We start from the raw sequence: 27,291 nt of genomic DNA on the forward strand, positions 1-27,291 counted from the left end.
GTGAATATGTTTGAAAGAACAAATGAGTACAATGATTGTCAATCAAAGAATATATATGCAGTGATGAACTATAGACATGATTATTTGGTGTTCTTGATTACCCCATATGATACACAATATACAACATGCAAGTCATCAAAAGATTAAACGTTTCTAGAGACTTTTCTAACTTCAAGAAACCCTTTAATTTAAAATACAACAGAAGTAAAATATATTAATGACAGTGTGGTGTTTGGTTCTCATTCAGATATCTATTAGACTCACTGCTCAATGTTAAGTTTAAAGTGTGATAATTTCCCAGTCATGTTTAGAGGTATTGGGGGGTAGCCTATTGGTTGTAATCTGTGCTGTCACATCAAGCCTATTGGTGTTAAGCCTTTGGTTGTACTCTTAAAGTGTGATAATTTAGCCTAGGTTGTAATCTTTGCTCATCACATCGAGGGGGCGGTGGGGTAGCCTGGGGTTGTAGGGGGGCAGTGGGGCATGGGATAGCCTATTGGTTGTACTCTTTGCTCATCACATCGAAGGGGTAGCCTGATTGGTTGTACTCTTTGCTCATCACATCGAAGAAGGGGCAGTGGGGTAGCCTAGTGGTTGTACTCTTTGCTCAACACATCGAAGGGGCAGTGGGGTAGCCTAGTGGTTGTAATCTTTGCTCATCACATCGAGAGGGGGGGTAGCCGATTGGTTGTACTCTTTGCTCATCACATCGAAGGGGGCAGTGGGGTAGCCTATTGGTTGTAATCTTTGCTCATCACATCGAAGGGATTGGGGTAGCCTATTGGTTGTACTCTTTGCTTTCGATCACATCAAGGGGGCATCGGGTAGCCTAACTCTTTGCTCAACAGCCTGGGGTAGCCTAGTGTTGTACTCTTTGCTCACGCTCGAGAAGGGGCATTGGGGTAGCCTATTGGTTGTAATCTATGCTCGACACATCGAAGGCTGATTGATTAGTGGTTGTACTCTGTGCTCATCACATCAAGGGGGGGTAGTAGCCTAGTGTTAAAGAGTTCGCTCGTCATGCAGAAGACATTGGTTCAATTCCCTTCATAAGTACAATGTATGAAGCCCATGTCAGGTGTCCCCGATGTGATATTGCTGGAATATTGCTAAAAGCTGCATAAAACGATATCTATTTTCTCACTCACTCGTCACATCGAGGACCTGGGGTCGATTCTCCACATGGGTACAATGTGTGTGATACAATGTGTGCGATACACCTGAGATATTGTTGATGATCAGCAACATTCACTGGCACACTTCTAGATACATGTTTGCTCTCTCTATTGGATTTGTTGGATAAGTTGGACTTGCAACTAAGGAGAAAGGTGATTGTACCACTTGCTCCTCGTTACACTTGAAGCTGATCATGAAAATCCGGGTTAGAATTGGTCTTCAGCAACCCCTGCTTGTCGTTAAAGGCGACAAACGGGATCGGGTGGCTCATGTCGTTGTATCCTAATTGCATAGATCGATGCTGATGCTGTTGATCACTGGATTGTCTGGTCCAGACTGGATTATGTACAGATCGCTGCCATTTAGCTGAAATATGGCTGAATGAGGAGTTAAACAGCAAACCAAAAAGCCAACTTGAAGCTAACAGAACAGTCACACCCCTTTAACACCCTTGCCTTGATCCACCAGTGTGCGGGGCGGTGGGGTAGCCTAATGGTTAAAGCGTTGGCTCATCACGCCAAAGACCCGGGTTCGAATCCTCACATGGGCACAATGCGTGAAGCCCATTTCTGGTGTCCCCCGCCATGATGTTGCTGGAATATTGCTAAAAGTGGCGTAAAACCAAACTCAGTCAGTCAGTCCACCAGTGTGCATTCCTACATCACTTCAGGCTTCACATCACACACACGTTCAAGACTGTTAAATCAGGCTTAAACCTAGCTCACTCACTCACTTCAGAACACAAAACTGAATCAACTCACAAAACATGAAGAACATGAAACAATAACACTTAGAGAGAATCTCATCCCCTAACTGACTAATTCTTGTTCATTCATTCCTCTTTAGGGAGTTTTTGTTCCATCTGACATTCTTCAACAATCCTTTTGTCAATAGTTTCTTGTGCCAACAGGTTTCAAGAACTCCTTTTAAACATCCGCACAGCGTTTGCACATGTGTTGTATTTTAGCTGACTCTATATTCCCATCGTGTGTGTTATACAGAATCAACATGAAATATATTGATATGCTTGTTTGGCTTTGTGTGTGGAAGTAAAACACAGTTTATTGTGTGTGTTTTTAAACATCACACAAAAAGGTGATTGTTGTGAAAATGTATTATTTTTTGCTGTTGCCATGGGAACAGGGAAGAATATAACCTGATATGCACGATAGGCTGATTGTTCTCAAAGAAGAACTCCGTTTGACTTGAAGTATTTACATACATCTCCTGGCATAATGCCTTTGACTTTCAGGAATCTTTAAAATCCATTTTTAGGACAATCAAGCAAACATGTATAAATGTGAACAAAAGCAATCTTTTCCATCACATATCGTATTTTTGTATAAAAATTCCCAAAATTCTTTGTTTAAAAAACTAGAATGTATTTTGAATTTATTTACAATTTTGGCATTGTGTGGGGTTATTAGAAATATTTTGGGAATTTGGGGGATATGGAATGGAAAGTACCCAGATGAATCCTTTGAAATAGGTGAAATTACTAATTTCTAGTATGCAGTCACAGAGATAATACCCCAAGGATTTCATACCATATTAGATTTCCACACACTCTTTTGAGATTATTGACCAGGGTCTGATGTTTTGACAGATTTCATACTGTTAAGTTGTTTTTTCAACAGATCTTGAAGTTTATGGGGCTACCGATGACCACTGGCATTAGTCTCAGTGGACAGCTCCCATTTGTTTTATGGAGTGTTACAGCAATCAGCTTTCCCACTCAGAAGGGATTTGGGGTGATATCAAACTCAATTTAGATAATGAGAAATGTTGAGGAAAGATGGAATTCATCAGAGTGTCACCAAACTGGGCTTGGGGTGGTCCTGGAAGCCAAATGCACTGGAGTCACCCTTGAAAGTTGTGTCCCTTTGTAGTTTCAGGATAAACTGATCATCAGTCAAGTGGATCCCTTGTTTGTTATCGATATACCTAAGAGTACCCAACAATGTCTGCAGTTGTATCATCTTACAGGCGCGTAGGTAGCCAATTATTTCGTGTAAGCCCATAGGTTGCAAAGTTTTATATTTAGATATTAATGAGAGCTTGCCCAACCTTTTTAGCAACAATCATGTGTAAGACCGGACTTTTTTTTATAATGGTAGTATGCCTTCCACGGGTACTCAAGTACTCGAGCACGAGTCGGGTTCAGCTGGGTTCGAGTTCATTTACTAGGACTCGAGGACTCGATTTCCCGGAGGAAATTCTTATGCATCCAAACGTTCTCAAAATGAATATATACACAATTCGCAAAAATATACACAATAATTACATGCACAAAACGAATGCTGGTTACACACATATACACAATAAAACTGACATGATACAATACAGTTAACCACATAGGTAAAGAGGCTGAATAATTCTAGTAGTAATCATGATGATGATTCAAAATTCACGAATATTGGATGGTATGAAAGACTGTCAAACTCTGTTTGTTTTGAGGCTAGGTAATCAAAAGCGGCGTCTAGAAGGAAGTAGTTCAAAATGGTGAGATAAGTTATAAGAAGTATCAAATCTCATTTTAGCTGCCTTTTTGAAAATATGGCGCTCATAGGTAAAGGGAATATACTCAAAAGAGTCTCCAGCAATTTTGCTGGCAGTATTAACAATTTTGAAAAAACGTGTATTTTTCGTTGCGAGCAAAACATAGCAACACACCAACAAAGAAAATTGTAGGTCAACACCCTTTTAATAAAGGTTTGATTAAAAAAAACAACGGTCATTATGGTTTTGTCACTAGAAACGTTACCTAAGCAGCGAAGGAAATATGTCGTGTTGCACCTTTTTTGTAAATGTGATGGATATGTTTTGTAAATGGAAGTTTTCAATCTGAAATGACGTGACCCGTGAAGATCCGGGGTAGAATAGGTCTTCAGCAACCCATGCTTGCCACAAAAGGCGACTATGCTTGTCGTAAGAGGCGACTAACGGGATCGGGTGGTCAGGCTCGCTGACTTGGTTGACACATGTCATCGGTTCCCAATTACGCAGATTGATGCTCATGCTGTTGATCACTGGATTGTCTGGTCCAGACTTGATTATTTCCAGACCGCCGCCATATAGCTGAGTGCTGAGTCGGCGTAAAACTAAACTCACTCACTCACTCACTGAAATGACGTCGACATATTTGTTTATGGCCCATAACCATCAGGAACATCCCCAGTCATGAGCTCTGATAACTCCACTCTACTCACTGATCGTGAGAAGATCTTGGAAAGATGGGAAGAGCACTTCGACTCCGTCCTCAACAGACCTTCATTCATCAATGATGAAGCCATAGCTCGCCTTCCGCAAATCACTATAAATGAGACCATGGACACAACACCCTCCACTGGAGAAGTAAGAAGGAAATCAAGCATCTTTCATGTGGCAAATGCCCAAGCTCAGATGCTATCCCAGCAGAAATATACAAAGCTGGTGGAGAAACTCTGATACAACAACTACTGGAACTGAGTGCATCTTGCTGGAGCAAGGGTGAACTACCGCAAGAATTCAAGGACGCATCAGTTGTTCACATATACAAGAGAAAGGGAAACACACATGTCTGTGACAATCACAGGGGCATCTCCCCTTCTGAGCATAGCGGGAAAGATTCTCGCAAGAGTCCTACTAAACCATCTCATCCTGCACCTCGAAGATGGCCTGTTACCAGAAAGCCAATGTGGTTTCCGAGCTAATAGAAGTACTGCAAACGTGGTGTTTGCAGCCCGACAATTACAGGAAAAGTGCCAAGAACAGTACCAAGACTTATACACAACATTTGTGGGCCTGACAAAAGCATTCCATACTGTCAGCAGAGAAGGTCTGTGGAAGATCATGGTCAAGTTTGGATGTCCAGAACGCTTCATCACAATGGTGCGCCCATTTCTACGATGGAATGATGGCTCGTGTCCTTGATGATGGAGAGACATTCCACGACTTTCCAGTCACCAACAGAGTCAAGCAAGGCTGTGTGCTGGCACCTACATTATTCAGCATGCTGACCGATGAAAACTCTTCAACCTTCGGCGCCTAAAGACTATGACCAAGGTGAAGGAAACAGTAATCCGGGACCTGTTGTTTGCAGATGACTGCGCCCTCAATGCCACATCTGAATCTGACATGCAGCACAACATCAATCAGTTTTCCAGGGCATGTGACAACTTCGTTCTTACCATAAGCAAAAGAGAAGACCGAAGTACTACATCAACCTGCACAAGGAAAGCCATACTATAGTATTGTCGGAAATAGAAAAAACTGTTTTTAGGCTGTTACTCTGTATCCCTAAAATTTACACAATTGCAAATAGCATATGTCGAAATAACCCACTTCGGCGTAACTGGGCGTTCAGTGGGATGCGTAATACGATATCCAGAAAAGCATGTTTACTCGTAAAATCGGGCAAAACTTAGAAAAAATATGAATAGCTGCTGAAGACAATAGATCAGACTATAGATGGCAATTAGGTCGCTCAGCCAGGTATGACAACGGACCGTCGACTCACTTGGCATGAAATGCACGTGCTGCCTACAGGTACAAGGGGTTGTCTCAAAGATATTTTGTGCTTTTTCATGTGTGTTGACTATGTCTCATCTATTGCTTAACATCTTACTTGTCTTTCTTTCATAAAGTTTATGTTGAGATTTGTAAAAGAGTATGATACCCGAAAACCATAGAAATGCATCGTAGTATATAGGCGGCATGACCACCCGAAAATCGACAGGACTGGATATTATTTGTAAATTGTTATGACGTGCAATGTACCTCACCAGTATAATTGTCCTAAAGGATTATCTTATCTTAGCTGATAACTCTATCCCCCAGCCCGACCCCAGGTTTTGCTTTTGAGACGACCCCTCTTATCTGTTTCTTTTTATAGTGACAGTGAGACTCCATGGAAGCTACATCCTTAATAGTTTCAGCAAAAAAGTTATTATTTTTTACGTCAGCTATCGTTTATAATGAATCTACGTCTAATTTCAAATTGGGCATTTAAAAAGTGTCCTTTGTAATACAATATCGTCGCACACTAATTTGCATAAAGCCATGGTCTGTTCCAAATAAGTCTTTTTGGACTTAGAGAAAAAAAACGCATTGCTCATTTCTGCACTAATTTCCCCTCAGTAAAGTCCTTTTTCTCCGTTTCCTATGTCCCTACCACTAAGACTGTAGTTAGACCGAACTTATCAACTTTCACATATCAACTACATAAATTGTAGATATAAATGAGAAAATACAGTTTTTTTCTATTTCCGACAGTACTTTAGTAGTATTGAGGGCTTGACGTCATTCACATAGATGTCGATGGAAAAACAATCATCATTGAAAGAAAGATGCCCTTCAAATTTATGATATGTAGAATAACATGTTTATTGTACATGGAGAAGGTATTGGTAATGCTTTGTTATCAAAGGATATTGTAGTCAATATGATTCATAGAGGGATTTCCATTTTTAAATGGTTCTGATAACGTGTTTGTAGGTATTTTTGGAGAGAATTAGAAAAAAAAAATTTTCAGCAAAAATCATGTGAAAGCCCGGCCTTTTTTATATAATGGTAGCTACGCGCCTGCCTTAGTACCTCCTCCCACATCTGACAAACCATTAGAGTCGAGTACTGTCGAAAACAGCATTTAGCACACTTCATTACTACTCACAAACGTATTCAAAGGCCTTATGAGGCTGTGAAATGCTTCTAGTTACTTATGTGGTATCTGACAGGGTTAGAAACTGTGATCTGATTGTTCCAGCTGTATGCTGTATGGCATCTGTAGAGGCTATGGACCCTAACATTCTGGCATCCATGGAGGCTACAGACTGTGATCTGTTTATTCCAGCTGTACTTCTGTATGGTATCTGTTGAGACTCTAGACCATGACTTGTTTGTTCCAGCTGTACTTCTGTATGGTATCTGTTGAGACTCTAGACCATGACTTGTTTGTTCCAGCTGTACTTCTGGATGGTATCTGTTGAGACTCTAGACCATGACTTGTTTCTGTTGAGACTCTAGACCAGCTGTACTTTGAGACTGTATGGTATCTGTTGAGACTCTAGACCATGACTTGTTTGTTCCAGCTGTACTTCTGGATGGTATCTGTGGACACTGTAGACCATGACTTGTTTGTTCCAGCTTCCTACGACACGTGGCTGGGGATGTGTGAGGAGTACGCCCGGCAGCTGGAGGGCGACGGTCAGTATCACAAGGCCACCTCCTACCTGCTGGCCTGTCACAAGGTGTACGGAGCCATCGACCTCTTCAAGCGGCACCGACTCTTCAAGTAAGTCAATCACACCTATAGTACTTTGACAAATGTCTATGACTAGGCCTTTAGTGATTCTGGAGTACTGTAGTTTAGTGTGGGATATGATTGCCTATCTTGGTCATAGAGTTCAGACCAATCGTAGGACTTTTTCAATAGGGATTGAGAGGCGAATGTGTGTGCAAAGTTTCCTTGTCATTAGAGCCAGTGTTTTTATGTCCAAAGTCCATCTTCATCAGAGGGTTCCCAATACATTGAGTTTGCTGTGTGAGGATTGACTCATATTGACATTAGGTTCAGGACCTTTATGAGGTGTCTCAGGATTGTTGAATGAGTTACCTATGGCCGTATTTGTGTCATTTAGCCTTTCAAGATGCTGTGATCCATGATTTGAGATTGGAGCACCATCATTACCCTCAGTTCCAACATTTTCATCATTATATCACTGAACGGATCATAGATTCAAATCATTGTTCTCCTCTGTGTCCACCATAGTTGTTCAGCACTATCTCCAGGCTCCTAAACCAAAAATGCATTCAATGTCTCAGACCAGTATCACCTCGTCTTCCTAAAGGAAGGAAGCTCACTCTTTCACTTTCCGTTCATACACTCACATACCCACACACGCATGCATGCACACACAATCAAACAGAAGGCAGACTTCTTCCTGTATGTTTCATATTTATGGTTCTGAAATGCCTTTTGATAGTTCCATGTGCCCTTTAACAGACCCAGAGGACATCTTTATGCTTACATGTTCCATGCATCAGCCAAAGCACAACTCTTTGATGCTTTGACATTATTCTTGCTTTGCTTCCGTTTTTAAAAAAGAGCAAACATGACTGGAGATTGATTTGACTGTGGGCCCTGCTGTATCTGCCCGATCAACTTCCACCATACATGAGCCTGTCTTATCATATTACAGTATTGTGTTGTGTAGATTGCCAGGCTTGTGTAATCACCTTGATGGACGAGGTGTTATCTGTCTGTGTCAACACAAGTAATCTGGTCACCCAGTATGTGGGGCATTATCTGCCCTACTTAGGATAATCCTCCACAGTCTCTGTGTCAACAACAGGCACATGACGCCTCACGACAGCCACACGAACAAAAGGAATATTTTCCATATTTAATTATAATTTATTTTTAAGAAAGCATATATTCAGTGATTGATACATTTATTCATTCAGCTCACATGCTCACTCATTGGTTCAATCTTCATTCATTCATCTTTGTATTCCATGCAAGCAATTATTGGTTCAATCCTCTGTGGTTGCATCTGTTCATTCATTCCTTTATTTAGTCATTCATTCATTCTATGCATTCAGTGATTGGTTTATTCCTCTGTGGTTCCATCTGTTCTTTTATTCATTCATTTATTCATTTATCTGTGTATTCCATGCACTCAATTATTAGTATAATCCTCCTCGGGACGGTGGGGTAGCCTAATGGTTAAAGCGTTGGCTCACACGCCATTCATTCATTCATTCATTCATTCAAGTATCCATGCACTCAATCATTGGTTCAATTCTCTCGGTGGTCAAGTTCAATCATTCCATTATTCCATTCACTCAGTCATTGGTTCAGTTGTCTTCATGGTTATATTCATTCATTCAACCCTCTGTGGTGTGAGGATAGACTAGTTCCTTTTCATCCATATTCTTCTATGAGAACTGTTGCAATGTGGATGTGAGCAAGTTGTCTGTGTCAGGGTCGTTGCGTGTTGCTTGTTGCACATACCCTAGCTTGAATGGCTGATGACAGTCTTCTGTGATATGGGTGCAATATTAATGTCTGGTGCAGTCACTCACTAACTTATGCCTTCATTCGTTAATTTGTGTTGTGGTGGGTTGGCCAACTGGTGAAAGAGTTTCTTCATCATGCTGAAGACCCAGGTTCAATTGCCCCCGGATACAATGTTTGAATCCCATTTCTGGGGTCCCTCAGCTAGAATATTGTTAAAAGAGATGTAAAACCTGACTCACTCATTATTTTTTTGTTTATTCCTGAATTCTTTCATTTTTAGGATCAGAAATTCATATTAACGCTCAAGTTCAATTAGTGTTGTTTTGAATGTAAAACCCTGATACACTGTAGAAACAATTTATGTGATCTTTTCTCAAGGACAGATTCCAGAATTGTGTCGATAGATTGATATTGTCCTGACAACTTGCAGAGATGTGTGTCACTTTGGCAACAAAAACAACACAAATTAGGTTAATACCACCCACAGTGCATTGATACGCTCAATACAGACTTCCTGTTAAGCTAGACTTGAAAAACAATTTGCTTCAGTGTCAACAATGTGAACATTTGTTAGTTAAGAAGGATGATAATTTTATGGATATACAACTTCTTTATTCTGTTAAAGGCGACATTTCGACATAGATTCTGACAACGACATTAGAATCTATGTCGGAATGTCACCTTCTCGGAATAAAAAGAAGTTGCATATCCATCACCTTCATCACTTCAACAACCCGGAAGAAAGAATAGGTCTTCAGCATGATTGCCCAAAAGGCTACTATGTGGAGCCTCAGGGGATAGATGCCCTTTACAATGATCGTGATCCCAGGATGCGGGCAGCTAGATGTGGATTGGATGATGACCCATTGATGGAGCCTCATAGAGCAGGAAGATGCCCCTCAACTTCTAAATGCCCATCACAATGAGTGTTAGGACCCATTGGGCCTCAGCTAGATGCCCATGGATTGGATGATAACCCATTGTGGAGCCTCAGGATAGATGCCCCTACAATGAGTGTGAGGACGTGGCAGCTAGATGTGGATTGGATGATGACCCATTGTGGAGCCTCAGGATAGATGCCCCTTACAATGAGTGCCCATCGTGGGCAGCTAGATGTGGATTGGATGATGACCCATTGTGGAGCCTCAGGGATAGATGCCCCTTACAATGAGTGTTAGGATGTGGGCAGCTAGATGTGGATTGGATGATGACCCATTGTGGAGCCTCAGGGATAGATGCCCCTTACAATGAGTGTGAGGATGTGGGCAGCTAGATGTGGATTGGATGATGACCCATTGTGGAGCCTCAGGGATAGATGCCCCTTACAATGAGTGTGTGAGGATGTGGGCAGCTAGATGTGGATTGGATGATGACCCATTGTGGAGCCTCAGGATAGATGCCCCTTACAATGAGTGTGAGGATGTGGGCAGCTAGATGTGGATTGGATGATGACCCATTGTGGAGCCTCAGGGATAGATGCCCCTTACAATGAGTGTGAGGATGTGGGCAGCTAGATGTGGATTGGATGATGACCCATTGTGGAGCCTCAGGGATAGATGCCCCTTACAATGAGTGTGAGGATGTGGGCAGCTAGATGTGGATTGGATGATGACCCATTGTGGAGCCTCAGGGATAGATGCCCCTTACAATGAGTGTGAGGATGTGGGCAGCTAGATGTGGATTGGATGATGACCCATTGTGGAGCCTCAGGGATAGATGCCCCTTACAATGAGTGTGAGGATGTGGGCAGCTAGATGTGGATTGGATGATGACCCATTGTGGAGCCTCAGGGATAGATGCCCCTTACAATGAGTGTGAGGATGTGGGCAGCTAGATGTGGATTGGATGATGACCCATTGTGGAGCCTCAGGGATAGATGCCCCTTACAATGAGTGTGAGGATGTGGGCAGCTAGATGTGGATTGGATGATGACCCATTGTGGAGCCTCAGGGATAGATGCCCCTTACAATGAGTGTGAGGATGTGGGCAGCTAGATGTGGATTGGATGATGACCCATTGTGGAGCCTCAGGGATAGATGCCCCTTACAATGAGTGTGAGGATGTGGGCAGCTAGATGTGGATTGATGATGACCCATTGTGGAGCCTCAGGATAGATGCCCCTTACAATGAGTGTTAGGATGTGGGCAGCTAGATGTGGATTGGATGATGACCCATTGTGGAGCCTCAGGGATATGTCCCCCTTACAATGAGTGTGAGGACGTGGGCAGCTAGATGTGGATTGGATGATGACCCATTGTGGAGCCTCAGGGATAGATGCCCCTTACAATGAGTGTTAGGATGTGGGCAGCTAGATGTGGATTGGATGATGACCCATTGTGGAGCCTCAGGGATAAATGCCCCTTACGTTGAATGTGAGGATGTGGGCAGCTAGATGTGGATTGGATGATGACCCATTGTGGAGCCTCAGGGATAAATGCCCCTTACGTTGAATGTGAGGATGTGGGCAGCTAGATGTGGATTGGATGATGACCCATTGTGGAGCCTCAGGGATAAATGCCCCCTTACGCTGAATGAGGATGTGGGCAGCTAGATGGGATGTGGGCAGAGCTCAGGGATAGATGGATTGAGTGATGATGTGGGCCCATGTGGATTGGATGATGACCCATTGTGGAGCTTCAGGGATAGATGCCCCTTACAATGAGTGTTAGAACGTGGGCAGCTAGATGTGGATTGGATGGCCACAGCAGTTAATGGGCATTATTGGGATGAGTGTCAAATGTTGTTTGATAAATTAGTTTGTTTCAGGGTATGATCAGTGTTAATATTTGGCGCATCACTACATGCATCAAGACTCCTGTGATGTTCTATTTAGATTAAGAAGCAATTTAGGTGACTGGGTGTCAAGGTCTGTGAGTTAGTTCATACATGTCCTTGGAACCACTGTGGCAGACATCAATGCTCATTATGTCAGATTGGTATATGTTTTTGCTTGTCAAGATCATGATCAGATTATCAAGACAGCTTCCATAGGTTATGACAGTAGACCTTGTAAGGTTATGGTTGCCTGATAAGAAGATTTTTCTGAGGTTTCTCATCTAATGATGAGGGCTTCCTAAGGTTGTCATGGTCTAATCAAGAAGAGTTCTTTAGGATATGGTTGTAAAAACAAATGAGTTCGTAAGGTTATGGTGGTATTGTCAAAAATACTTCTCACGGATATCGGTTGGTCTAATCAAGAATTCTTCTTACGGATATGGGCCTCCTTTCACAAAGCACTAAGGTGATCGTAAGTCACTAAGGTAACCTTAGTGCAATGTGAAAGAATGGGAGTTAAGGTTAACCTTTAGTAAAGGTTGCTTCATGAAAGGAGCCCCTGGTAGTCTAATCAAGAATTCTTATGGATATGGGGGCATTGGGGTAGCCTAGTGGTTACAGCGTTTGTTTGTCTTGCTGAATACCCGGGTTCGATTCCCCACATGGGTACAATGTGTGAAGCCCATTTTCTAGTGTCCCCCGCCATGATATTGCTGGAATCTTGCTGAAAGCAGCGTAAAACTAAACTCACTCACTCACTCTACGGCTTCTTACGGATATGGTGGTCAAATCAAGATTACTTATGATGTGATACAATAATCAAGGTGACCTCACTCACTGTTTAATGAGAGATGACTTAATAATGAAAATTAATCAAACAATATTTGTAAAGTTGTTTGTGCAGATATGTTTACTATATATTGTCTCATGACTGTGTGTCGTGAACTTTATCTTGGCAGGGAGGCTGTGGCACTAGCTCGTATGAGGTTGTCTCCCCTTGACCCAGTGTTGGAGGACCTGTACATGGAGTGGGCTCAGATGTTGATGAAGGACGGCAACTACGAACAGGCTGCCAAGTGGTGAGGGTGAAGTGTTGTCAAAGGACTTAAGGGGATCGGGCAAAGTAGCCACATTTGTCCATTAAATCTGCAAGGGGGCCATTTTTACGTTCTCTGTATTCATTAGCATCCTTGATCTGTTCATCTGTTTGATACCTTGGGGAGATTCTGTGTAGAATCAGTCTCGTGTACTAGATGTATATAAATGCATGTGTACATGTTAATTGTTTTGGGAGATGCAGCAGCTGGACTGTGTACAAACCCTCAGTAATGAGGCTTTGAATACTGTGTTGCTTAGAAAGTGTAGAACCTCATAGAATCCATTATTATCGTATTTGTTAGATGGAATTGACCAGTTGTCAAAGTTTCCAAAATTAAATGATAAGAATTTTATCCCATTTCTTTCTACCCATGTCCACCAGTGAAGATCTGGGTTAGAATTGATCTTCAGTAACCCATGCTTGTCATAAGAGGTGACTAACGGGATCGGGTGGTCATGCTCGCTGACTTGGTGGACACATGTCATCATATCACAATTGCATAGATCGATGCTCATGCTGTTGATCACTGGATTGTCTGGTCCAGACACAATTATTTACAGATCACCACCATGTAGCTGGAATATTGTGTGGCGTAGAACTGAACTCACTCACTCACTCACTCACCCTCTCACTGAACCAATGTCAAATCATCCATGATATAAATGAAATTCCTACCTCTCTCCAATTCTTAATCTTTGGTTTCAGCTACCTAGCTATGAAACAGATCCAGGATGCTGCCAATCTGTTGACCAAGAGAACTGACCAATCGTCTCTCAAGACAGCCACTCACATGACTCTGTTAGCCAATGAAAAGCCTCAGGGATTTCTGTATGCCCATAGATTGGTTCATCAGTTCATTGCCAAGGATGACTGGAAGCAGGGCTACAAGTTCCTGAAGGAACATGAAACACTGAAGGTTGGTACAGCACCATCACCAGCATTGTCCCCATCCTCTGTGATGGTGAATCATTGTTACAAATAGTTGTGTTGTGGGAATAAACTTACCATACACTCCGTCTCAAAACTTGCTGAGTATTATTGATACTGTCCTGTTGATTGAATTCCTTTCGCTGACAGTAAAGTCCAACTGACAAAGTCTCAGCATCCAAAATAGTTTGCTGACATCTTCATCCAATAAAGACGTGGTATCACTATGAAAAATTGATATTTGTGCACTTTCAACCAACCAACTTGAGATTACCTGATCTGTATATGTCCTGTGCTGATTAGTAGCATGCTGTGTTGAATGTTTGATCTACATTCTGCCGCTAGATGTTGCTGCCGTTCCTCAGCATGCACGAGTTGCTGGTCCGGGAGCTGCAGTCCGTCACGCCGGGGACGCTGAAGGAGGTGGACCCCACCTGCTTCACAGAGTGGGGGGAGGTACAAGCTGGGAAGGGTTTCATTCCAGGTGAGATATTCAGACATACCTTCACCAAACTGCAAATCATTACTGGGAAGTCTATTATAAGTATAACTGTAGGACTGACTGTCTTCATCTCAAGACATGCATAAGACTTGTCTTATATTAACTAATTATGAATGTGTGTGGACAGTAGTATCTGAACTGGTACTTTTCCTATGTATCATTACACCCGTGAAGATCTGGTTACAATTGGTCTTCAGTAACCCATGCTTGTCATAAGAGGCGACAACAAGATCGGGTGGTCAGGCTCGCTGACTTGGTTGACACATGTCATCGTATCCCAATTGTGTAGAACAGTGCTCATGCTGTTGATCGCTGGATTGTCTGGTCCAGACTTGATTATTTACAGACCGCCACCATACAGCTGGAATATTGCTGATTGTGGCGTTAAACAACAAACAAACCAACCAACCCATGTATCATTAGATCAGAGACTCTCAACTTCTGCTGTGACCTGACCATGTATGTTTGAACCATGTTGTGGGTGATTGTTCACTCTATCAACCACTTGTTTATGTGATCCTGGCTCAATTGCTGCTTGCTGGTATATAGTTAGGGCTGGGAATGTTAAACCAGCACTTCCATCATTAATTATAATTATGGTTGACCATAAACTAATGTCTCCAGAGATTTATGTATTTCAAAGAAGAGACTCTAAAATCATTTTTCAAAAGCTCTGCTGTCAACAGTTATGGTTGTTTGATTTACTGAAATGAAATGGAAAAAACTCATCGATTTTCATCAGCGCCTTTCATTAGACAGCTCATGGAATATAAACAAACTGATCTGAAAATAATGTTGACCTTTCAATTGTTCTTGTTTAAAATAAAATGAATTTTTCAATGATTTTCAGATTTCATCCTTGATGTAGCTGAATGTGATCCTGTGTTGCCATGGAAGCCCTACATGGTTGGAGAGCACTCCTTCCCACACCACGTACTGAAGGTCTGGTCCGGTAACCTGGACATTGGCATGGACTCTGAGAGCCTCACTCTGACATACAGGACTCTCCAGCAACTGCAGTCAGGGAGACAGAGTCACATCGACCCCCAGCAGGTAACGGAGGATGTCCAGCTGCATGCTCATACTGAAATGAAAAACTTCCCGTTTTTTTTTAAACAAATGTTCATTTCTAGACTTGCTTCCTATACTTCATGAGTGATGAAGATTACTTAGGGATAGAAGGTGGATCAGTAGTGTGTTGGTTGAAGAGGAAGATAACGTGGATCAGGCTCTTTGATCTGGCCGCTGTAATTAATGGTAATCAGGCCCCAGTGACCTGGATCGTAACTCAATGATGCAGTCATCATCAGTCACAGTGGACGTATTCTTTGTCTCTTGGACAGAGCTAGATAACTCCATATAAATGGTCCCATTGAGGAGGCAGATGCAGCCTGAACCTGAGGAAACTCTAGACATGCTTCATGTAGGGGTCGTGGTGTAGTCTAGTGGTGAAAGTGTTCGCTGAAGACCCGGGTTTGATCCCCTACATGGGTGCAATATGCCCCCTTCTGGTGTCCCCCACCGTGATATTGCTGGAATATTGCTAAAAGCTGCATAAAAACTAAACTCACTCACTCATTAACTCATTAAGGATTTTAGCAGTGCAGATGGATGAAAGGGGAAATTTCTGTCCCAATGTGAATCTGAGAAGGGAAATATGATGACATCGGCAATATATTAGCAGACTGGTTTTTGTGACTGTGTACAATGTAATATGACTGAGAAAACCAGGACCTCATTTCACAAAGCGATCAAACTATCGATCTGCAACTATTATCTTACCTTCATGTAAAATACTTAGTTTAATTTCATTGGTCAATGACGCTTTAACAAGTTTCTGTGTCCTCCCTCCCAGGAGGGTGACAACTGGAAAAAATATTATCTGCTGCCACGGTAACCGCAAAACTCTCCGCCGGGAAGCTATTGCTAATAATGGTATGACGTCATAATATGACGCATGCAGTGCACAGAGTTAAAAAAAACATTCGATTAGCTGTTTTTGAGTTCACTATGTACACATTTATTTTACCAACTTTCACTGCTTTGTTTAAACTATTATATACATTGAATCGTTTGCACACTCAACTTAAACATAATAAACCATGTTTACTGCAGTTTTAAGCTTATGAGAATATGTTTCACTGATTTTAAAAATCCAGTCGAGAGGCAGACAAAATGGCTGTAGTACCCTCGAGAGAAGCATACAACTTATATTGTAACTCATATACTTTAACATATATTTATGATGGTCGTAGCAACTCAAAACAGGGACCTGCCCTCAGAGACTACATCAGTTTCCACTTACTCCAGTGACCTGACTGATGGTTTGCTGGAAAATGAAATCATTGACAAAATTATTCTGACGGAATTACCTTGAAAAATTACGAAATTTCTTTTTTTTCTCTATGGTAGTTCAGCCTGTTACTGGTCTCATGTTATCTATCTGAAGAGAATCTGGTTCAGTTCAAAGATAGCGACACTATCTGTTTCATGACATGAAAAGTCAGAAAATGTTAATAAAAGTCAGGATTAATAATCAGAATCAGAATTTCCCATGACTGATGATGTCTGTTTTGACACAAAATCTGCTGTAACTTCTCCAGCCTTCCTAGACTGTGTGTGTTGGGGGCACCGTGGCCCTGTTGTTGAAGGTACAATGATTTCACTGATTCGCTGTGCATACTTGTGTCCCTTGGGCTCACAAGATACCCACGATTCAGTGCTGCAGCCAGACTGTGTAATTGCGGGATTCCTGCTAATTGTACTTACCATGGCACTTCATTGTATGCGCAAAAATGGTGCAAATTTATTATTTTTAGCGCCTTTTCGTATATTGGGAGCGTAATTAATTTCAAAATACGACTATTTTCTTTGAAAGCTGTGTCAAACATTCGGAAATCAGAATCAAAATATTGAACTTCTGGAATTCTATACGAGGCTTCCTAAACTCTGCACATTGCTAGTATGTCTATTTGCATACGAAACTGTAATATGAATGACTGTAAAGAGCTCGTTTCCCTGTATGAAGCTCATGAGTTTATCATCAAATCTTTTGGGCTGTCAAAATGTCAAAGAGAAGGATGACCGAAAGAAAGAAATACCACACGTCAGCAACAATGAACACTTTTGGTAAGTGGCCAACATTATCTAAAGGTAGGCTCTATATCCTGGCTGCACCACTGATGATTGAAGGTTTGAATGTTATTTTTTAGGTTTGTCCAAGCCATATCAGTGCTTGGTGGTAACTGGTTAAGACCTGAATCATTTGGGGTTTTCTTCCCACAGTGACGCCCATTTCTGGTAGCAATGCCCATTTTTGGTGTCCCCCGCCGTGATGTTGCTGGAATATTGCTAAAAGCGGCGTAAAACCAAACTCACTCACTCACTCCCACAGTGACCCCTCATTCAGAAACTGTCAATGTCAGAAACCATTAAATTGTCAGTGTGTTCAGATTTGACCTGTAGAGTAGCTCTGTGTTGATCAAACATGTGATCCTGAGGTTTCCAATCAGCTGTTTCAACCAGTGTCAGAATTAAATTGGTTAAAGTTTCAGCAACTGCACTACCTAATATAGGAAATCAAGGACAAATGTTTCCAGTTTCGCCATCAGAAACACCATCAATGATAACTGAGTCACAACATCCCAGTACTTGACAGGATGATTTGATGAAATCTATTATCCACAACTTCATCATTGACTATCCAATCATGACCTTGAAACCCTCACCCTGAGGAAGCACAAATAACAATGGTGAACTAAATCTGTCAAATCAATCTGCAAGCGGGTTGTTTTAACCTGCTAACCAATCCAGGATATGCCAGGATCCTGGATCCTGGTAACATCTCTGTACTTGGCACAGCAGGGCCAATCCATACAAAGCCCCATCAGTTCCATGTTACAATTACCTTGCCAGGGGAGAGGAGCGATCAATTCCATCCCCCTCAGAACTCTTGACCTGTCTGTGATTGAACATGGTCACACTACTAGGTTGTAATTACAGATAACCGACAAGTGTTGCTGCTGAGTTTTCAGACCCCTAGGCAGTAACAGTGACAGTGTAGGGCTTTGATGGAAACTCATATTTCTTGTCCGTCAGTGTATGGAGATTAATGTGTTGCCACGTCATGGTGGTCATGCTGGTCAGTTTGTTGGGGCAGGGAATCAAGGCCATTGGTTTCCGTTTGAACTGTGCGAATGATCTCCATTTGTTTTTAATTATAGCACAAGGCATCATTTTGTCATGCTGTGTGGTTGAATGTGTAGAAAGGATGTGATTATTTAGACTTTGTACCTTTGTGACTTGTTGTGATGGTCTGGCTGTAGAGGATCGTTGTGCTGGATTAGTCTGTGTTTTTGTAGAGGATGCGTCTTGGCATAAAACTAAACTCATCATGCTGTCAAGATTCACTCCTCACTCACTTGTCACTCTTTCACTCACTCACTCCTCAACTCCTCACTCTGAAGAGAAGTGGGCTGAGTGTGCCTTGGCTCGTCATGAAAACCAAACTCACTCCACATCTGGTGTCCCCGCATGTTGCTGAATATTGCTAAAAGCGTAGAAAGCTCAGTCAGTCAGTCAGTCTGAAGAGAAGTGAAAGCATTTTTTATTTTGAGCCTGAGCAGATTTTGTAGTAAACAACTTAAGTCTCACTCACTCACTCACCCATTCACTCATGCATTCACTCACCCACCCACCCACATTCTCACTCACTCGTATAGGTTAATGCAGCTCAAGACAAATGAAGGGGCGGTGGGGTAGCCTAATGGTTAAAGCGTTGGCTCGTCATGCCGAAGACCCGGGTTCGAATCCCCACATGGGTACAATGTGTGAAGCCCATTTCTGGTGTCCCCGCCGTGATGTTGCTGGAATATTGCTAAAAGCGGCGTAAAACCAAACTCAGTCAGTCAGTCAAGACAAATGAGCCATGCCAACATAACCCAACTGTATGATTTATTGCAAGCCCTTTTTTTCTGACTTGATCAGTCAATCAATCATCTCTAATTTTTCAGTATTGTAGACCATTGGCCATGATATGATACCTGTACAAGGACTTAGGGTGCAAGTTTGTTTCCAATCCACATTTGCTTTATATGTGTACATAGATAATCTTTTTACGATGTAGTAGCTGGACTATAAACTTGTGTGATGTAGCATACATACGGTATTTTGGTGCCATAAATTGTGCGCCAAGATCACCATATGTTTTGAGGTTCTTGGGAGGCATTAGAAGTTGGTATTCAAGTATAAGACAAAATATTATGGACGTCAACTTCTTGTTTATTGTAAGCATATATATCCTGTATATGTGCACATGTTAGTTAGCACTCACCTGATGAAGGAGCAAGGAAAAGCCCAGAAAGGTTGTGTATACAAATTAAAGAAGTTGACATCCATAATATTTTGTCTTATACCATATGTTCTGCAGTTCAAAATACATTGATAACCATCTTTCATGTAGTTCCTTTTCCAAATATAACTACTTCCATCATCTCTCTTTTCTTCAGTAAAGCTTTCTGGTTCAATTTAACAGTAATGGGAACTGCCTTTAAACAGTGCCATTACATTTCTAAGATTACATGTTAGAGCATGCATATAGTGCTCAGTAGTGAAGTATAATTTATACAGAGCACAACCACATGTGAGTCTGTGTTATCAGTTACCTGAACATGCCAATCCTGTTTGTATGATAGTTTCAATCTTAGAAAACATTCTGACAAAAATGTGTATTTGGAACCAAATGTTGTTCGCATAGATAACCAGAACCTGAAGATAATAATGACTGTGTAACTTTCAAGACCCAAGTTTACCTCTGTGCTGCATTAAGTAATTAAATTTTTAAACTTATCCTATCTCACGGTATGCACCTCTCTTGTTCTTGTATGACCATGTGTGGAAACGTGCTGTAGGCTAAGTTAAATCAAACTTTCTGGCCTCTGACCCCTGACCTCTGCCCCACTCCATAGCAGGACCTGTCAATCATCTCAATAAGCGTGCAGATCGCTTCGATGATCACCTGACAGTCTGCCCTTGTCATTCTCGTCTTGGAGCTTCCAGTAATCTGTGATGTGGGGCAGGTCTGTGGGTATCCATCGCGTGAGATAGGATAAGTATATAAATATACAATTTATGTTAAAATTTCCAAATTTTTAAACTCATCCTATCTCACGGTATGCATCATCCCATGGTTGGGGGGCGGGCCGCAGAATACACTGTGTCAACTCATTGTTTTTTTTATTTCTTATTTTGAATCAGAATGTTGACATGTTGCTTAATAGAAACAGTCTGCAAAAGTCTTGTATCGATCCACATGTTTTTGCTGGGGTTTTCAGACCACACAACTTAGTTTATGGGTGACAGAACTATTGTTTTGCACACCTATGCCCTTCATTCCTCTCCAGACTATCAGTATCCTTGTGGTTGTTACAGTTGATGTTCCAAGTGTGCATGGACCTGACGTTGTCGCTGCTGGCCGTGCTGCTGGGCGAGACCTCCTCTGCCATCAACCACCTACTACACGGAGTGTCCACTCTGCACACTGTGGGTCAGCTTGACCTCATGGAGGCTGTGTGTCAGCTGATGCTGCCCTTGGGTGAGTCCACATCATGGGTCCACACATCATGGGTCTACATCATGGTTCGCTCGACATCATGGGTCTTCTCATTATAGGTCCACATCATGGCACTGAAAATTGAAGACAATGATTAGCACTGTTAAGACCTTTTATGCCAGTTGTGTTTGAATTCAAACGTAGGTACAGTGACAGTAGTATATTGCTATGGGACAGCTTAATGTTCCATAGATCACCCTTGTGTATTACTGGCACATTGGGAGATGCTCACCTGACATCATTTACACGTGTCACCTCTGTTGCTACTGTTATGTTATGTTATATCTTCATTGACCAGACCTATGTGACAAAAATAAGGTTTATAAGATTTTTTTTCAGCATGATGTTGTATATCCAGATTGGTTACATATGGAGAAACCATGATTGCTGAAATGACTTTGTTATTGTTGAATGTCATCAGTGGTTTCTGTTGTTTCTCTGTCCAGGTCCCAAGTACCTGCTGAAGCTGCAGCAGGAAGCCACAGCACTGCGAGTCCTCATCAGCATGGAGGCCCACCTGGAGGTGGAGGGGTCGGGGAAGGCACCCTCACTCAAACGCTACCTCACCGAGATCAAGGAGGATGACAGTGTGTCCACCTCGGGGCTTCGCTGTCGAGAACTGGACTGCCTCCGTGCCTACTACTACCTTGCGATCCTGCATTACTTGAAGAACACCATCAGGGAGGATTCCCTGGCTCAGGGTCAGGCTGCCGAAGCATCAGTAGATGATGACTGCAAGGTCCAGGCAAATGTGGATCTTGAGCAGTTGACTGTTAAGGAGTCCGATAATCCACTTGAAGGTGAAGGTCAGTCTGTATCAGGTCAAGACAAAGACCAGTGTGTTGTTCCTTGTCAGAGTCAGGATTTATCCAATGTTAAAAGTGAAAGTGAACCAGCAATACCAAGTGATGATCAGGGTCAGTGTGTTGTGCAAGGTCAAGGTCAGTCGGTTTCAGTTGGTCAAGGTCAGACAGATATTCCAAGTGATTCCAAAGAGGTTTCTAATGAAGTAGGCAAGGCTGTGGCCAGCAGTGAGAAGGATGTAAGTGACTTGGAGCTAGCAAGTGGGACGGATGCTGAGGGTGCCCAAGGAGGGCAAAGTGCCTTGGATAAGGATTCCATTCCATCTGAAAGCGATGACCAAAGTAATGTATCCAAAAAGTGCCAAACTGCTGACACTGTTCAGTTGTTATCAATCACCAAACTTAAACAGATATCCAGAGGCCTACTGTGGGACATACAGGCCAAAAAACATTCTCTGACAGAGACTCTTGGCTACATCCATAAAGCCATCTCTAAACACCTGCTGGCAGATAAATCCAAGGACTACCAATCAAGTGGATTCAAACGAGTACCTCAACAAGCTGCTGGAGGAGAGAACAGTAACAGTCTCATCAACGGGTTCACCAGTGGAGGGGATGACACCGAGAACACAGGATCAAGTCAGGCTGTTGATGGAGCAAGTGCTCAGGCAGCATCGCCATCATCACCATCATCAGCACATTTCACTGTTCCTAATGGACTCAAGGATGGTCTTGCTGCAGCAGGTACTGTGGCCAGTCTCTGCAACCCTGTTGATCCATCAGACATTGAGTTAGTGTCCTTTTCTGGAACAGAAACTTTTGCCAAGTCTCGGAAGGTTCTCTGGGAAGATGAACCACACAGTTGTGAGAATGTTGACTCGCGCCCGAGGAAGGCCAGCTGTGTGTTGAATCCAGCCAAGTACATCAATGTGCCAGATGAGTGGTATGGCATGCCCGTAGACGAGAAGTATTTCAGGCCCTATGTTACCATGGCAGTACTGAAGGAAGAGCAGGAGTATGTGATGCACGAACTGAAGCGGGTGCCAGACAGCTCTGTGGTGAGTACACTGAGATAAACTTCTCATATGATCTTGCTTTTTATTTTTGAGCAATGCTAAACTGAGTGTTACAAGCAACAGGCATCAGGAGTGATTGAGTTTAACCTGGGAGGGATATGTCTTCAACTTGATTTGTTTCTTGGAAAGGTTCATCAAACCAGTTGAAAAATCTGTTACAATGTCAGGTTTCAAGGACTATGAATTTGGTTTGATAGAAGTTTGATGATTATTAGAAAACATTTTCTCAACTGGCATTGCCTGCGTGGTCATCTTTGAATGATCATATCACGTTAATGTGTGTTGAGGATCAATTTGACTGTATGAGCATTTGATTGAGAGACTTGTTTTGTATCCTGATAAACACGTACCAGTAGGCAGCGAGAAATATATGTATGTTCAGGACTTTATAGTTCAGATTTCTATGGACCATGCTGTATGTTTTTCATGAACATCATTAATTTCTATTTCAGGTATCTTTTCCTAACCCATTTGACAGCGTGAAGGTGTTGTTGGACGTGTGTCGCCTTTGTCCGCACCTAGACGGAGACTCAAAGAATGCATTCAATAACCTGCTTGTCCTCTGGGCTCTGCACTTTGCCGTCACATCACATCAGCGTAGGGAGCTCAGCAAGCTCATCAAATGTTCGCCAGAAAAAGAGAGTCAAGTTTAAATTCAAGTTTTCTTATCAGTATCGACCAGTGTCACATTCTAACGAGACACCAATATCATGTGTGTGGTATAATGAGCATTATTTGTCAACATTGATGACTATTCAGAGCATGTATGTCAAGAAAACTTACCTTAATCCAAAATTGCAAAGGAATCTTAGACCTGATCCCAATAATGTCATGATATCTGTCATGATAAATGTCATGTGTTCTGTGATGAGAAATTATCAAACACATGATAAACATCAATGAAACAGTGAATGTATGTACAGTGTCCTGGTGATCCGACCATACTATAGGATTATGGTCACATATCCACAGTGTAGGTAGCTGCCAGACGTACACAGAAGCTGGTACACGCTTGAACTGTTCTGTTTATCCTCAACTATCCAAGCATCTGTCCATTGTATTATGATAAATACCCGAGACCCATTCTCCACCTTAGCTTCAGAACTGACATTATCATTTTAGTTCCTTTGTCACTGACTTTGTCCAGAATTGATCTTGCTCTTTGGCTTCAAATTGAAAATAGATTGCCTCCTCTTAATACTTTTTTCAGCATATATCTACTTCCAAACGTGTGACCTTGTGCTTGCCCTCAATAAAATTGATGGAATCAGAAGAGATCTGAAGACTTCAAATCTGATTTAAATTGAGTTCAGGGTATTTATCGTAAGATTGGAAATACTCCAGATTTTCAAGGATGAGTTTTGTTCTAAGCATATACTGTTTCATGTAGGTCAGACCTTTCTTTTTTAATATCATCTGCTTCTAAATCCAGGAATGTAACCAAGCACCAGACTTTACATAATGTATTGAATGAAGTGGTCTGTATCGATATACAGATACACAGGTTGTCTTGTTTCGTGTAGCAGTCTAGAGCCCACAAGTCATAATGTGGTACATCTTTCATCTTTTGACCAAGCTAGCTGTGTTATGTTACCCCATGCTTCAAATTAGACATAGGTTGCCTCCTCTTAATACTTTTTTCAGCATATATCTACTTCCGAATTTGTGACCTTGTGCTTGCCCTCAATAAAATTGATTGAATCAGAAGAGACCTGAAGACTTCAAATCTGATTTAAATTGAGTTCAGGGTATTTATCGTAAGATTGGAAATACTCCAGATTTTCAAGGATGAGTTTTGTTCTAAGCATATACTGTTTCATGTAGGTCAGATCTTTCTTTTTTAATATCATCTGCTTCTAAATCCAGGAATGTAACCAAGCACCAGACTTTACACAATGTATTAAATGAAGTGGTGTATGCTGTGAATCGATATACAGATACACAGGTTGTCTTGTATCGTGTAGCAGTCTAGAGCCGACAGGTCATAATGTGGTACATCTTTCATCTTTTGACCAAGCTAGCTGTGTTATGTTACCCCATATAGCCATAATAAGCCTCACTTCGATCTTCAACCTTGTAGTTGGCTTGATTGACACTGCAGTGAGCAATATTTCAGCAGCATCTCAACTGACTGTAGACACAGCAAACCAGTGGTTGAAAGCATAAGCACCAATCAGTGCTTTCTGAGTTTGATTACATGTAATCAGCTATGTCATCAGGGCCTGGCACCTGGTCCTGTTTAATCTGCTTGTACAACCAGTATGTAATACTATGGACCTCGGGGATCCAACAGCAAGGACAGGTAACTCTATATATCCCAACATTCTGTTTCATGGTCAGTCTGCTGCCATTGCTGTTGACCAAGAGACCCTTTTGTTCTTCTGTGTATCTAGTGTATTAGGTTTTATCAGGCAAACAAATTTCAGCACATCCAAACCTCGGGTAGGTAGGGTTTGTTTTTTACATGTTCATTTCTTTGAAAGATATTACTTGCAGGATATCCATGAAGCAGCTCCAAATTAAGATAATGACTGGCTTGTGCGTGGATAAGTGGAACACATTTGTGCTAGTGACTTTAAATACAAACAGAAAGTGTGAACTGGTCAGGGTCTACCGATTACAGTTTTGGTCTGGAAACAAACACATTGAGGAGGGACCTCAACAATGGCACCAGTACAAATGATTTCCCCCTGTTTCAGTTAAGAATGAATGACTTACAGAGTCCACTACTGTAGTGATCCACTATCCTACAGTACTGCGTCGGCGGGGATAATTCATGCACGAGAGACACACGGGTAATTTGGAGGATGACATTTGTTTGTTGTCGACCTGCCAAGGACACTACTGTCGTGCCTGATGTGAATGGCATTGTTGATTTGATTGTTTTATTGTTTGTTCTGTAATTATGAATGACATAATCATGAGCGGTTCTTCCCTGTTGTCTCTGGGTCTGGCTGCCCTTGTGTAAATTCAGACCCAATAATGTGGGTAGTCACTCCACAGCTGCTTGTCTGATGTCCTCATGTCTCATTGCCTCAGTCGTTATCTCCCTATAATAGTATATTGACATTTTTCTGAGACATTGCCAGAATCAGCCAGTATTTAACTCTGAGAGTCTCACCAAAATTATAATAGTCGGTAAATAAGCACCATACCAAGTCTTAAAGTTTTCACCCAAGTCATTCACATCTCTCCTGTCTCTCTCAAAGCTGGCCTCTTATTTTAAATAGCAAAAAAGTTACATTCAACTGACTTACTTACCTCCAGTGGGCCTAGTGGTTAAAGCATTTGCTCGTCACGCTGAAGACCCAGGTTTGATTCCTGACATGGGTGCAATGTGTGAAACTCATTTCTGGTGTCCCCCGCCGTGATGTTGCTGAAATATTGCTAAAAGCGGCGTAAAACCATACTCACTTACCTCCAATGAAGGTCTTTAGGATATCACAATCTCAGTGGTTTTCACAACTTTAGCTTGCTCTTGGGACAACAAAGACATTCAATATATGAACCATTAATGTAATTAGGTCAACCAAATTTTCATGAAATGTTTGTATTAAAGACATTTGTGATCAACAGGCTTGAGCATTGAGGGTGCCCAAGGGCACATTTTCCTATTCTAAGCCCATTTCAGTACATCAGTCCTTAGTGACATGTGGAAATTTCCAAGAACACATATTAAGCAAAAATTTTGTTTTAGACATGGATAGTAATATCGGGACACACATTCATTTTAGACCATTCTTGGAGCAACTGTCAGTAATAAATAGTACGAAAAGCATTCTTGCAAGTTTCAAGAGCAGACGTCCAATCTTTGACATGTTTTAGTGTGCTTCCTCTGCCCTGGTCAACAAACAAGGTGGACAGGAAATTGACTAGTTAGTATGCTTCTTCACCTTGAGCACAGACTTCCATTCTTGGTCATAAGTAGATAGACTTGTTCAATGGATCAAGCACAGCTGATTCTGTCCGGTTGATGGGAAAGACTATCTGCCATGGGTTTGACGCCTCAGTAAGCTCAGGTAAGCCATTTACTGCTGAGTGACCAACAGAGGATACATCTGATTTCAAGCAGGGGGCGATCTGCTGTATGTTCTCTGTTCATTAAAAACTAAATAATGTTTGTTTCTTAGATGTGTGTTTCTGAATATTTGACTGAGAGAAATAGTTTATTAAAGTGTCAGAAGTTTTTTTTTGTTTAAAAAACTGACATCCTTCCATCAGGTTTCTCACAAGATACTGAGCTGGTTTGTTGTTTAATGCCGTACTCAGCAATATTCCAGCTATATGGCTGTACAAGACACTAGACAGTTGGCACTAACACTAA

At 41.8% G+C, this 27,291-nt stretch overlaps 1 protein-coding gene across 2 annotated transcripts in view; it reads left to right on the forward strand.

Moving 5' to 3' along the window:
- The window catches only part of LOC124281630, a 157,332-nt gene extending 132,774 nt beyond the window's left edge, over positions 1 to 24,558 (forward strand). For both annotated transcript variants that reach the window (XM_046717562.1, XM_046717564.1), the window contains 8 exons: positions 7,300 to 7,447; positions 12,910 to 13,029; positions 13,755 to 13,965; positions 14,322 to 14,460; positions 15,329 to 15,531; positions 20,908 to 21,070; positions 21,535 to 22,949; positions 23,420 to 24,558. In XM_046717562.1, coding sequence (XP_046573518.1) covers positions 7,300 to 7,447; positions 12,910 to 13,029; positions 13,755 to 13,965; positions 14,322 to 14,460; positions 15,329 to 15,531; positions 20,908 to 21,070; positions 21,535 to 22,949; positions 23,420 to 23,620 — 2,600 coding nt within the window. In that variant the 3' untranslated portion in view covers positions 23,621 to 24,558. The remainder of the gene's footprint in view (positions 1 to 7,299; positions 7,448 to 12,909; positions 13,030 to 13,754; positions 13,966 to 14,321; positions 14,461 to 15,328; positions 15,532 to 20,907; positions 21,071 to 21,534; positions 22,950 to 23,419) is intronic.
- Positions 24,559 to 27,291: the final 2,733 nt, after the last annotated feature.

This window comes from Haliotis rubra, unplaced genomic scaffold, assembly GCF_003918875.1.
Source record: "Haliotis rubra isolate DU_JTF1 unplaced genomic scaffold, ASM391887v1 Scf286, whole genome shotgun sequence".
Classification (NCBI taxonomy): domain Eukaryota; kingdom Metazoa; phylum Mollusca; class Gastropoda; order Lepetellida; family Haliotidae; genus Haliotis; species Haliotis rubra.